The sequence below is a fragment of the Coenobita brevimanus genome, chromosome 100 (genome assembly GCF_032717465.1).
Source record: "Coenobita brevimanus isolate Jiangsu-jjx chromosome 100, ASM3271746v2, whole genome shotgun sequence".
Taxonomy (NCBI): domain Eukaryota; kingdom Metazoa; phylum Arthropoda; class Malacostraca; order Decapoda; family Coenobitidae; genus Coenobita; species Coenobita brevimanus.
The window spans coordinates 1,204,632-1,219,534 of NC_137053.1; the positions used below are offsets into that span (position 1 = coordinate 1,204,632).

Consider the following 14,903-nt stretch of genomic DNA (forward strand, 5'->3'; position numbering starts at 1 on the left):
TGTTATTAAATCATGCAACCATTCAACAATGTTTTATCATCTAAGGCCTTTATTTCTGTTTTATCCACCTTGATCATTCATTCAATTATCCAGACTTATATAAGGATAAAATCAAGTCAAAACTAGCACTGTAACACCACCATGGATCTATGCCTGAAAGTGAATGACGTTCTTTTTTCCCTTTCTTTCACTCCCCCTCCAATTTCATATACCCTCAGCAGTAATGTCACAGAAGAGCAGCAAAATTTTTGAGGAGTGTTTTTACACTAAGCCACAGACACACATCAATGGTACTGGGAATCTACAGAATTACCCCACTGGGGCAGTTGCATAACTGTGGCTGATGGGTCTGCTCAGCCAGACTGATCTGTGTTATGTAACAACAGCAACTGTAAACAATGATCAAAATAGTAAATGAATTGTTTATTGTTTATGAAGGCTCCAAAATGCTTACATGCATCAGCATTGGTCAATGGGGAGGGGGGAAATGATATCCCTCTACGCTGGCTGATTTTGTTTTTATTTATCCCCGGCTAAATGAGCTTAATACATCAATATATGATCCCTGGTACTAATATAAGTAATCGCTGAAGCCAGAAAGTTGGTTGAATCGAGTCGGATTGGTGCCACTCTACCTACGAAATCTTTGAGGTTACCGAGAGCAGAGAGCAGCTGTGAGCTTGTGAACCGATATTAGATTTTTTTTTTTTTTTTTTTTTTGTGGCTAAATAGGCTTAATACATCAAAATAAGATCCCTGGCACTAACAAAACTAATCGCCAAAGCCAGAAAGTTGGTTGAATCGAGTCGGGTTTGTGCCACTCGACTTCTGAAATCTTCAAGGTTACTGACTGCAGAGTGAGCTTGTGAAGACTATCACTCACCTCCTGCACTCCTAAATCTGTGTTGCAGGTGTAACGGAGAAATGTCTGAAGTTAGCAAGATACGTTATTACTGCACCTTCCATTTTACTTTGCTTAATTGCAATGACTTCTTAATGCTGCAGGATGGAGATCCACGTCACTGGCATTTTAGAGAGGGACATGGAGAGGTACGGAAGTCGGTTAGGCAAGGTGACTGACAAGAGATCGAGCTGGCTGGATGAATGTTGTGAGAAGAAGTGAAGGATCAGAGACTTGGCACTCCCTTTTAACATGACAGCATTTGGACTGACTATCGGATACGTTTACGTGAAGCTACAGAATGTGGTGAAAGTTTGGGGCGTATCAGATAGAGCCAGGATTCCGGGGGCTGGAATGATGAGTGAATAGAAGTGTGGCCCATTGGAGTGGGAAAACTTGGGCTGTCTGGACGTTGCTACTTCTCACCCTGCCCTAGGGTGGGAAAGGAGGTCCGGATGATGATGATGACATCATGGATCTAGGTCGCTAGCGCGGTATGGGTTACTGGCGACTCTCCATGTTACTCAATTTCTGACAATCTTCCTATTTACTCTCTTTTCTCTGAGGTCGCTCTATAACCTTGCCCCAGGCTTTTTTTGGTCTGCCTCTCACAAGCTTAACCCCAATGTTCACACTTCTCACCTTCTGCACCCAATTGTAAACTGATTCCAACATCTGAGCTATGAATTTGCAAACTGGATTAGAAAAAAAATGCTAATATACATTTGCTTTAAAAAAATGGGTACCATTTTTGTTTTTTAAATATCTTATTTGCCAATTCTGAGATCAAATACTGGAATCAGTCTGGTATTAGCAAATATGCTAGAATCACCAATATTATATCTCAGTTCAGTGAAAAAGTTTGGATTCTGCACTCTAAGTCATTATTAACTAGCCTTGAGCCTGACAGCCCTCTTTCAACTGGAGTCAGGAATGGAGAGAAAGGCAGGTGCTTCCAGAACAAACCAGTCTCACCTATGTAAAAAATCTGGCACACCTCATTCCCTCCCAAGCCCTGTGAAATTTGGGAGGAAATGAGTCTGCCGCTGCCGTGTCTGCGCTACATGCCTTGCCCCTGTAGTTCCTCACGTGTAGTGATGCACAAACTTCTGAAACCGCCTCTTCAATAGCCTATATACAGAAGGATTGAAACTGCACTACACAAAACACCATTCCATAAATTTCTTTAGCATCTTCCTCTTGGGTAGCTACTAGCATTCACAAGTATTTAACCATCTCTGGTCATGCAATACTCTCATAAAAATATTTTCCCTTTCACAAATGATTAGAATAATGACCAACTTCAGCATTTCAGTTACATCCTCAGCTTCTAACTGTAAGGTGTGCTCAATACCCTCACAGTTCTTCTGCACAGTTGCAGTGTAGATTATTCACATTAGCTAAAGACCTTAGCAACATCACAAACTCATTCATGCCTGTTCAGGTGATGTAACATTTCTGTCTTTTCTGCTAGAGAACAGCCTTTTTACATAGGTCCGTCATGTTCTTGAGAAGCCATACTAAATCATGATAATGGCTAGTGCCACAAGACACAGTGAAGTAAAAGTACTGTAACACAGTTAAAAAGACAGAGTGCATCAGCATGGCTAGTTAGCTCTAGTCAGCATTATCACTTCATGTGATGGAATGGGAAGAAGGATGCACAGAGGAATCTTGACCACCAAGGCAGCCGTGACATCATTGTGTTGATAGCTTCAAAAGTCCCCAAACCCAAGCCAACACAGGCACTGGTATGATACTAGTGTGATGAACTGGAATGCTTTTCCCATGCATACGACGCTCTTGGCACCGTTTTTTTCATCCATGTACTTAGAATCAAACCATAGGGAGCCACACATACAATGGGGTCACTATATACTGATATATATATCTGTGCCATTGCATGAAGATGTCCCTCTCCATCATCTAACACATGGCTATATTGTATTAACAATAATATTTTGCAGCTCAACAGTTCTGTTGAGATGATTTCAGATTTGTTTGTGTTCAAGCTACACAACATTCCTCATTCTTAATAATGTTAACTGTTGCTTAATACAATCATGTCACATACACTCTAACTCTTACCAGCATCAAGGCAATGATCTGCAATGGCCCTTTCGTAAAGGTTCTGCACAGCTGCAGGATTATCCACTTCTTTGGTATGAGTGATGTACCGACGATAAACTGCCAATTTCTCAGTGTCATCAGTTGCACGAATCTGAAACATTACCATTCATGGGGAACCAGTAGCACTACTGAGCAATCGGGAAGCCAGAGGAAAAAATCAGTATGCCAGGGATGTGAGGAGGTGATATGAAGTCAAGATGTCAGTGTGATAATGGATGAAAGTTCAGTAATGTGGCAGACAGACTAAGGAAATATTTCTGCAATCTATCATTGACAGGTAAGAGCAATGGTAAAATTCTATTTACCTTAATTTTCCAATTCTTTTTAGCCCCATCAATATCATAGTGTAGGCATCCTGGGTTAGGCTACTCAGTTCTGACATTTATGGCAGGGTGACTGGCCTCACTTATCCCTTCAGTGGCATTAAGTGAGCAGTGAATCCCAACCAACCCTCAAATGGTAACCCTTAAAGGCACCATTCAACATGAGTACCTTAACCCACTATATAACCAGGTATCTCTCTGGTTGCATGATTATCATCCAACACAGTACAGTACCTGGTTTCTGCAATTATAGGCAAAACAGTTGGCTTATTACTCAATATTTCCATCTGAAGGTTGCATTACAATGAGTGGGTGGACGGTGGGTACCTTCACCTACCAGCAGAGTCTAAACCAGGTCTGTTCCTTTAGAGACAGTTGTGCTGACTACTATACTGAGGAGTTAATACAAATTTTCTAATATATATGCAGAATACCCAACCCCTTGAGCCTGCCACATCATCATCTTGCCTTCTTTCTTTTTTGTACTTAATCTCCTTTTCCTCATCATTATCACTGGACCTTCCTCTAACTGTGTGTGTGTGTGTGTGTGTGTGTGTGTGTGTACTGTTCCTAAATGGTCTTGCATTTTCTGTAAGCACTCTTGTTCTTGGGCTGCACTGTCAGTTTCAAGGGATATGACTATGAGACCAGTCTGAAGATAGGTTACATACAGTTTCTTATATGGTTTGTGTGGCAAGTGTGAATGACCACAGTGTAAGGTCTGGGGTAGCTGAACTATACCTTGCTCCCTGTGGTATTAATCTAGTAACAATCTTGTGCGTCTCCATCGTCATTGTCATCATCCTGGCTTTTTTTCCCCCACTTAAGAACTGGATGAAGTAAGGCCAAGAAAACATTAGCAGAGAAACACAACACAGGGAAAACCAAACAGCAAGCCCGGTGAAATGGGCCATACACCTACCATCCAAACCCCCAAAATCCTGACCACCTCAGATGTAGCAATCTGCACATAATTTTGGAAGAGATTTCAACAGATATCCTTCATGTTACTCATCACATAAGAGCCCAGCTAAAAAAAAAAAAAAAAAAAAAAAAAGGAGAGTGGAGGGGGGCTTGTCATTTGCTCCTCCATATATAATTCATCCAAACACTTCATCCTCTGTCAGTTTTCTAGTCTCATCAATCTTCATACATTTTTTTCTTACAAATTTATATACAGTACCATATCTATCCACTTTCCTCTGGCCTACCGTACCTCCTCCCACCTTCAGACTCACTGACATAAACCTGCTACACTATTCAATTTACATCCATTTTCTTCATACAGCTATACCATCTAAGCACATGCTCTACAACACTACTGCCAACAGACTTCCTTATTCCTCATCTTTCATGAATCACCTTAGTTAATTTTTATCCTATTCACTCTACAAACTCCACACACTTTACACAATAATTCCATTTCCATAGCTCTTACCCCTGACTTTTCGTAGCTACTCATGCTACACCTCAATCTCACACCCATACTTTTATGTGGGCGATAATACATTTTTATGCAATCCTCTTACAGCCTCCAAACTCAAACATCCATTTCTTTCCCAATTTCATTCCCTGTGATACTCTAGTTTCCACTTGCTTTGCACAATTCTCTCTCTACTGCTACTGCACCTACTGTAGGTACACAAAATCCTTCACCACTTTGTCTCTTCATTCAACAAAACATAACTACCTCAATAATACTGTGCATCAAAAACAAAATACAATATGGTAAAATAGACTTACTAGTTCATCTTCAAATGGGACCTTCTCCTGAAGTTTATTCTGAGACTTCTTTAAGTCATCCTTCATATGGATCTCAATACCACCTTCAAAGTAATCATTTGCTTCCTCTATGAGTGAATCAGAGTCAGTGTTTAGAAGAGGAACTCTCATTTGTCTTCTGTAAAGTGTTTGGATTCTGCAAAGCTGCTTTTCTTGATCCTTAAGATCTTGTTCTGATGGAACTGCACAAGGTTTCTGAAGACCTGCAAAAACCTGAAAATAAATAAAATAAAATAAAACAATTAAGTCATCTTTATATATAATGTACAGGAAACACACATTACATAGCCTGATTAAACGTACTGAACAGTATAAAGTACAAGAATGCACATTCCATAGCCTATGAAAGTACTACACAGTATTTGCCTTCTAAAACAACACTCACCATCCACTCACTCAATGTAGTGCTGCTCTCGTGTGACTGCCCTTTCCCCTTTTCCTTCTTTCTTTCCTTCCTTCCTCTTCTGTCTTTCTTTCATTCTTTCTTTCCTCTTCCTTCTGTCTATGGGTGACTATACACTGAGTGACAAGCCAAATGGTTTCCTATAGACCAGGAAACCATTTACTACACTATGTGGTGTAACCATATAATCAAACTATGACACCTGGTGGTGTAGTGGGTAATTAAGATGCTCCAATCAGACTGAGCTGATGCAGGTTTATATCCAAGGGATGGTTGGGGTTAATGTCCACGTAATGCCACTTAGGGATGTGTGAGGCTGGTCACTCTCATCTTAATGTCAGGACCAACTCGTCCATCCCCGGCCTCCTATGCTCCTCATGGGGCAACACAGGATTAGATAATGTATGTATGTAAACAACACTACTGACAGGGAATCAGATAAAATATACACCTCAATTAAACGTTGTGGAAAGTTTGCTTGTGAACAGATATACTGTCAGTGACTACATTCCAAACTGGAAATGAATGTACTGTACCACAAAGTCTAAGATGGACATTCCCTAATTCTTCATTGTGTGGCAGGAGCTTGCCACCCCCTTTCTGGTTTGATGAATGGCAGACTGACTCTGTCTGGAAGCTGTACTTTTGGTGTACAGTACTTGTAAGGAGAGTTACCAGAAAGTTAGTCAAAAAGACTGGACCTGAGAAGTGGTTCCACAATTCTGTGAGCTTGATTGAGGAGTAATAGAATATTTGGCCTATTTTGCTGGGGATACTGTTGATAGCTCTACACTTCTGTACTTAATCTTTTCTTGATCACTGGATCCTACCTCATCCTGATGTAGGAAAAAGGGTCAAGAATCATGGTGATGATAATGATGATGAAAACATCAGTATTTTCACTTTGCAGCTACTGGTACAAATACTATTTTCTATCTATCTATAGCCAGACGCCTTAATCCCAAAAAGAGTGGCCACAAATAAACTGCCTCCATGTTGCCCAGTCAGCTGCCATTTTGCTGCTCTTTTCCCAGCTCATGAAACATAATGGGTACACATTTAAATGGAAATATTATTTTAAGCAATGCATTAACTAAAATTCGATTAAAGACAAATTTCAAGATGACTAGAGCCTGCCGAAGTTTTGAATTATTCTCTCAATACATTTATGTGACGAATATTTCTGGTATGGAGTAACTCTGAGTAAAATCAGTACAGTACTATAAATAAATTCATTACTATAAAGATATTCATCAAATTATTTTGAATAACCTATTGGTTACAATATAGCTGCTTTTAATGAACACTAATTCACACTGGAAACATCCAGTTACGTCTAAATACTGGAGTGCTTTTCCAGCTATCTACAAAGACAACCTAAACAGCTACCAGACATCCAACAGATTTCCAGTGTATCCCTACCAGTTTCAGTTACTGTTCCTACAGAACTTACCTGCTTCTCCACCATCAGGACAACCTGCCAAACTAGAATGCCCTCTGCAACATGTGTGCCAACAGCAGTTAGGGCACGTTCACCCACACTCCTTGTGGCTTCCAGGTCACCACACCCCAGCATGAACATAACATACTCCACCCACAATCCCACATCTAAGGGAAAAAAAAAAAAAAAAGGGTTTCTTTAAAACTGAATGGAGGCATAATTATTAAGAAGGTATGGAGTATATTAAAATACAGGGTGTGTGAATATGGTTTTGGGGATGACAGGGGATGTGTGGATCATTATTTGCAGCAAAAATTAGTGGAGAAAGCATCTGAGAGACTTTAAGGTGTTTAGGCATTTATGGATTAAGTAAAGGTGCTTAAGAAGATGAACAAAGAAGGATAATGGAAAGTTTCACATATGTATGGTGTGGCCAGAAAGCTACTGAATGCTGTAGAGTTTTCAAGATGGTAAAGAAGGATCTGTAAGTGTAAATGGAGTAATTCAGTAACAGTGCATAAGTGAGTCAAGGATATGTATGTCTTCATTGTTATTCAATTTACAGTAAATCCTCACTATATTAACCTTGTTAATCCATATTTCAGCTATATCAACCTCTTTGAGCCTACTGAACTACCTTCAAATATATCAAAAAGGTTGATTTATGAGGAGACATAGCCACCAGTCCAAATGAAAGGTAAATAACGAGTAATTTTTACTGTTTTTTTTTTTTTTTTTTTTTTTTTTTTTTTTGCTGTCTGTTACTGACTGAAAATATCATGAATTTATTCATACATTATCAAAGGACACAGTATAAACCCAAACAAAATTTCAACAAAACTGTGAACATGTACAATTCTGTTCAGCATCCACCAAACAAAATTTGGTATACATCACAATCAGGGATCATTATAGTCCCTCCTTAAAGAATATCAGCTATATTGTCAGCTTTTTTCCCCTAATTAGTTTGATATATCAAGGCTTACTGTATATAGACAGGCTGTTGAGAGAAGTCAAGATTTGAGCTGTGGAGAAAAGTGGAAATGGTAATTTGTGGTGAAGAAATGATTTCAGACCTGACAGATGCAGATAATGCAGTGTTCTTTGCTGACTGGTGTGGAGTTTTGTGAATGTTTGCGAGCATCCTGTCTTGAAAGTAAATTTATAAAGTAAAGTGAATGTTGTTGAAAGATTCTCAGTGTAAAGTGGTGGACAATGGAGGGAGATGAACTGGCGAGGCACTGTTAAGTATTGAGTATCCTGGTGCAGTGCTGGGGGGGAATAAAAAAGTAAACATGGAAAGGAAATGGAAAGCAGGAGAGCTGGTGCTATGAATGTTTTAATACTCTTAAGTGAGGAGGCTGCAGGAGGGATGCACTAAGATGAGTCAGCGTCTACATTAATGTATGCGTGTGATACTGGCAGGGCGTCAAAGGATAGTGTCAAGAGTAAAAGCAGTGAAATATGATTGCTGAAGAATCTGTGTGGACTGCACAGAGTCAAGGCTGACAGGATAAGAGGTAATCTTCTTTAACCTCTTAACCATTAATAACTAACTTTTGCTAATACAGTACTACATCCTTTGTAATCACTGAAATCTTAGTTCTGTATAAGATTCATTCATTCATTGCCAGATGCCATGTATCCCGAACGGGGTGGCCAAGGGCTTAGAGTTTATTGTTTTACAGGGAGGGGCACTAATCCTCCACCAACCCCACTTGACACGTAGGGAGAACGTTCTTGTTTGATATTTACTAGGACAGACAACACTTGTTTCAACATCAGACACTTATAACACTGTCAAAAGGATCAATAATACTATATTATATACAGTGTAAAAGTTCTCAAATGTTTCCACAAACCCATCTAAAAAGTGCACTTAATCATGTACAGTAAATTTTTACATCATTATCAAGCTAAAAAGCGATGTACAGAAATATATTACAACTGGCACACACACAAAAAAAAAAAATTCTAATGGGTATTTGATAAATACAGGTAACTCGCACGGAACACGATCTCACGGAACGCGCTCGCAATTATACACGGTAAGGGCTGGGATACATATAAGACAACGTAAGATTAAAAAACCATTATGAAAACTACAAATTAACGCAGGAGAGGTCTTTGAAAGATCAAATCCTCGAACGTCACCGCAGCGCGCGGTTTGTTTTGATTACGTGACGATCTAAGCGGGAAATTATTCAGTGAGTGAGACATTCCCGAGTACAGTAGCACAGTATTTGTAAGTTAAATATTTACAGTACTGTACTGTTATGGTAAGTTTATGTGCAACTTAAAGTACTATTAAATAACGTTAAAACAAGAAATAAAGTCTTATAACCAGTTTACCTGATAGGCATCAGAATATTGCCTTTTTTATTTGTTCGTTTTTTCCACAATACTGTACAGTATTTGTAAGTTAAATATTTACTGTTCTCGTATGTACTGTACTTGTAAGCACTTGAATAAAGTTAAATCATTAAATAAAGCCTTGTAACCTGTTAATCCGAATTATATGATTACCCATGATCGGCGTCGGAATATTGCCTTTTTTGTTTGTTCGTTAAACTCTTACTGTACTGCTTTTCTACAGTACTGTATTTGTAAGTTAAATATTTACTGTTCTGGTATGTACTTGTAAGCAATTAAAGCATTAAATAAAGCCTTGTAACCAGTTAACCTGATTTATATGATTACCCATGATCGGCATCGGAATATTGCCTTTTTTGTTTGTTTGTTAAAGACTTATAATAAAAGAAAAATACATTTTTGTCTTGGTATCTTTACCTATTTGCTCAGGTTTACTGTAATGGTTTGGATCATTTAATGCAATGCAACTTGTAGAAAACTGTGAATAAACTTTCGGGAAGTGAACGAAAATCTGGGACATGAGACTGACCTTGACTTCACCCTCTCATGTATCATCTGTCAGTTCACCACCTGCTATCGTGATGAGTGGATGTACGATTTTTTCGCTCGTGGCCATGCCTAACCACACATAGGTACACCCATTATCTCGACCCAGGCAGAAAATACAATCTTTTTCCTCCCTTGCAAAACACAAACAACCACCCTGTTTACGAGACAGCAATATATATTGCGAAAATAACAAGGTAAAATGATAAAGATGAACGTAAAATGATAAAGATGAACATGTTATGACGGAAGAAGTACGTTTTCCCCGTCTGTAAACGTATTTATTTCTGCTTTGTATCTGTATTCGTAATAATTAGACCTATTGTTAGTTCTGAAACTGCATTACGATTCTATTTTTAGCCATTCTCGTGGTGTGGGAGCTGGAAGTTGTGACACAACTTCCTTATTGCTAATCAGACTGACCCTCCACTTTATTCTCCCATGGCAGAGTCTAGCCTTGGAGGACGTGCAGTTTTCTCATTTAGGACTGAAAATTCAACTCTTTCGCTCCCTTTTCCAAGCATGGGCACAACGATAACGTAAAAAATAACTCGAAACTACCATAAACATATATCAAAAAGGTGAAAATGTATTCATAACATTTTTTTTTTTTTTCAGCCATTCCTAACAGATTATGTACTGAAATCATTCGATATCACAGTACTGCACTTCTAAGTTAAATATGTATTGTTCTGGTTTGTACTTGTAAGTTAAAGCACTGGTACCAGTTAACCTGATTTATATGATTACCTATGATCGGCGTCGGAATGTTTCCTTGTGTTTACGTACAGTATTTGTGTGTTGAAGTTTTGCTCTGGAGTATTGTATTGGTGAGTTATAACATTAAATAAACCTTCTAACCACTTAAAGTGCTTTCTAGTGATTACCAGTGACAGATAACAGCAAAACAACACATTTGGGGGGTCTAGGGAGCAAAATACGGAGTAGTTTAAATATACGCGATTTCGCACCGAACACGGCACGGTAGGAACGAAACCCACGTGTTCCATGCGAGTTACCTGTAATGAGCAAAACATATTTCTTGAGGCTTACTCATGTAATCCTTAACAGCACGGTCGAAAAGTTCCATGATATACTGTTTCTCTTCCTGTGTTGTGGACACCTTCTGCTCATCTTTAATCCAATCCAGCCACAACTCTGTGGGTGAAGTGACAGATATCAAATAGCTCGATCCAATGGCAGTTCCCAGGCCCCGTCATCCTTCACTTCTCACATTCCCAAATATTTACAGTTAAAAGAACACTGATAAAGTAGGCGATGGTAAGTTACTGGCACATATAAAAAAAATATTACACACCTAAAAGAATTACTGGTAGGATATTCCATTAAAGCAGTCTGTCTGAGTTCTATCTATCTATCTATTGCCAGACGCCACAATCCCACAAGGGGTGGCCATTTGACTTTGAGTTATTTGTTTTATGGGGAGGGGCACTAACCCTCCACCAACCCACTTGTTGACACGTAGGAAGCACGTATGGTTTGGTTATAAGGTTACCACCCAGCGTTGTAAATGGTTTCTTGGTTTACAGGAAACCATTTGGCTTGTCAATCAATGTAAAGCCACCTGTAAAGAAAAGCAATAAGAAGTGACAGGAAAGATGGGAGAAATAGGAAGAGAGGAGGGCAGGCACAGAAAATGAATGATAAAGGCTAAGGAAGAAGTAGGCAGCACTACATCAAGTGAGTGGATGATGGTTGCCACCACCTACCACTGGCTGTATTCACATGACATTATATTACAATCAATAAGTATAGATCAATCAATAAGTATAGATCAATCAAACTACAATACCATATGTAGCAAATATTCTTAGTTAATGAGAAAGTACTGCAATATATTATAAGAGGAGTAGTTACCTGCAGTCAGAGGGTAGACTTCGTTCATTTTCTCCCTAGCTTTTCTAGTTTCTTCCAACTCTTGTAATTCTCTTAGGGCTGCTATCAGGTTAACATGACCATCATAATACAATACATTATCTGCAAGCTAAAAAGACTAAAGTAATTTACTGAACTATATACAACTTATATTATTCTACTTGTTTCCTATAATGTGTGAGACTATGAGCAGTTAATTCCTACTTTCCTTCCTTCCAGCTAGTTCCTTCAACTATAATAGGTTAACTTCACTAAAAATTACTACAGTACAGACTCAACATTGGTGGCAATGTGGTTTTGAAACTTCCACTGATATATTAAATAACTGATGCTCGATTACATAAATACTGTACATGTCCTTAGGATTAGGCTATATGACACTGTGAAAAAAAAAAAAAATGTAGATTGCTAAAATACTCTATTATTGGCATGTACAAATTCCTAATTGCAGTCCCTCGGCAACACCTAAATCACGTATCTACTGAATGCCAAACTTTAACAAAGCAGACTATAAAAAAAAAAAAAAAAAAAAAAAAAAAAAAAAAAATCTTGAAAACTACCATCAGACTACCACCCTACTTTAAGGTTGAAGATAAGGTTACCAGCTCCTTATTTGCACCTTTTAGTAACAACACACTGCATATTTCATGTAACCACAACATGGCTTTGTAAAAAAAAAAAAAAAAAAGGAACTTCATGAAAATGGCCACTAGCCCAATCTGACCTAATCTATCCTAATCCAATCTAATCAACTTAACCTAACCAAACCAAACTGAACCTGGCCTAATCCAACCAATTAGCCACAGCTATAGGAAAAGGAAAGCATACAAATGCAGCACATGGTTTCTGTAACTTGCAACAATGCTCTTTTGTTTACAAACACATAATGACCGCAGATTCATTCACTGGTGCTAGTATAGTTTGCGGTCTACCCATTTACGCTACCATATAGCATGCAACTAGAGTAGGACAGAATAGTATCGGTTTGGCCAGGACAGGACAGTATGGGATACGATAAGACAGGCCAGGTCAGGTTAGGTTAGGTTCTGTCCTGTCCTATCCTATCCTAACTAAACCTAACCTATCCTATCTCAGCCTAACCTAACCAATCTTATTCTATCCTACCATAACGGCACTCTATAGTGCAAATATCCTGGTAGACTGCACACTATAGTGTAAATGTCAAGGTAGACCATACACTAATGCAGCACCCACTCTATAATGTCATACAGGCTGCGGGAAAGCATGGTAAGAATGATCTGGTACGAACATAATAGAAAATTTTCTTCTCATGATCAATAAACACTATTGCAACTACAACATACTTAAAAAGATGCCAGAAGACTTCTGTAAAGAAATAGGAAGTTGTAAGCTCCTTCTGGTGATGCCCATATACAAAAATTTTACAAACATTTGTTTTGTTTGCCTTGGATAGATTAAGACAGCCTCCCAAACCAACTGGTATATCATACAACCTTACCTGATCCCTTAACTCCTTGACCTTAAGTTTTAGTCGCTCTTCTTCCTGATCATCTAATACATCTTGATCCGAGTCAGAACCACTACTCGCTTCCTCCACTGTGGCATCCATGGCCTCTTCCTTGGATTCATTTGCCATATCTGTATCTGCCATTCCAGACGTATTCGTGCTTTGTGTTCCCTTCAGTAGTACGTGCAGGCTGTCGAAAAAAATTATCAGAATGGTAAATCACATTACACAAATGTATGGTGGCGACACTAACTGCCTCAGTTAAAGATGAGAAAGTTGCTCACAAGCCATAAAATGAATGTTGCCATAGTAATGGAATGACCTGTGATGATAACCTCTTAGTGATGTGTCCAGAATGACATATAGTTAACAAAATTAACCCTTTATTTCCTTTTTAGAGCAAAATTATCCTACCTGTCCTGAAGTTATCACAACGTACACAATCACTTCGATGTATGAAATATTTCGGCTTGCGTGGTTGGTATATTGATGATAGTTGATGTCTTTGCGCACCAAAATTAAGTGAATATATCTCGACAATTTTTAATAAAATAAGGTATTACTCTAGTCTTTATCTGCCACTATACGAGTTGTTTCGGCTCACAAGCTTCAGCTCAGCTGCTCAGCAATAAAAGATCTTGATATAGTAGTAAGAACTTTTATTTAAATAAAATAAAAAGAACTAATTCCTTCTGCAACATTTAGGGCTTATCCTTCCTGTCTATTCTATTGTTCATGGGGCTCCCGGGCCGCTTTTAGGACTCCATCTTCTCTGCAAAACTCGAGTAAAACCTTTAAGAACAAAGTTAGTGATACAATAATAACTAAACGCCATAGTTTGTAGAAACTATGAAAGACAGACAAGCTAACAGATAGTGCTACTTAGAAGGAAATATGAAGTTCACCACTACAGGAATACAATTCATCATGGGTGGCCTAAAACTTAATGAGCCAGCCACTTTGGCCCAATTTCTCTTAATGAGGCATTGAAAACCAACGGAAATTTAGGTACACAGATTTTCCAGGTTTTGTATTAAGCTGGTTGCACTACAGCTTAGAACAGTCACCATCTCATTTTGTATAGCCTACGCTTCTCTCACAACCTGACTAATTTGTTTCCACTGAAAATCATGTCCCATGTTGAGGCTGTTATTGTACCACAATTTTTGCTTCCATGTAGGCTTATGGCTTGATTAGGTTACAGTACGTTGGGTTATTTATCAGGGAGAGAAATGTAGAGTAGAAATATAATGTTTTGGTAAGTTATAATCGTTGTTAAACACGACAGTAAAATGATCATTCAAGCCCCTAATCTCATTTTATTTTATTCTTTTGCCTACCATAACCAAACCAATCCAACCTAACCTATATGAGGCTGTGCTGTATTAACTAAAGTAACTGGTACTCCAAATTCTTTTCACTGGGAGAACTCTCCATTGGAGAACAGAAAAATAATGAATTCCAATAGGGGTTGAAACGATAACAGAACCAATACAACAAAAACTTTTTTGCTAACGGAGGTCAATTCAAAAGGAATAAACATTCCTGTCATAGCCATCAGCCACTCGGCACTCCCATCCACCATTCAAAGCTTCCTCCCTGATATAGGCTACAGTACT

At 38.5% G+C, this 14,903-nt stretch overlaps 1 protein-coding gene across 2 annotated transcripts in view; it reads right to left on the reverse strand.

Moving 5' to 3' along the window:
- LOC145414708 (spliceosome associated factor 3, U4/U6 recycling protein-like) overlaps window positions 1-13,480 on the reverse strand; it is a 156,945-nt gene extending 143,465 nt beyond the window's left edge. For both annotated transcript variants that reach the window (XM_080284234.1, XM_080284233.1), the window contains exons 1-6: window positions 13,276-13,480; window positions 11,778-11,904; window positions 10,953-11,057; window positions 6,993-7,147; window positions 5,098-5,349; window positions 2,990-3,122 (exon numbers count right to left, since the gene is read on the reverse strand). In XM_080284234.1, coding sequence (XP_080140360.1) covers window positions 2,990-3,122; window positions 5,098-5,349; window positions 6,993-7,147; window positions 10,953-11,057; window positions 11,778-11,904; window positions 13,276-13,428 — 925 coding nt within the window. In that variant the 5' untranslated portion in view covers window positions 13,429-13,480. The remainder of the gene's footprint in view (window positions 1-2,989; window positions 3,123-5,097; window positions 5,350-6,992; window positions 7,148-10,952; window positions 11,058-11,777; window positions 11,905-13,275) is intronic.
- Between the last annotated feature and the right edge of the window lie 1,423 nt (window positions 13,481-14,903).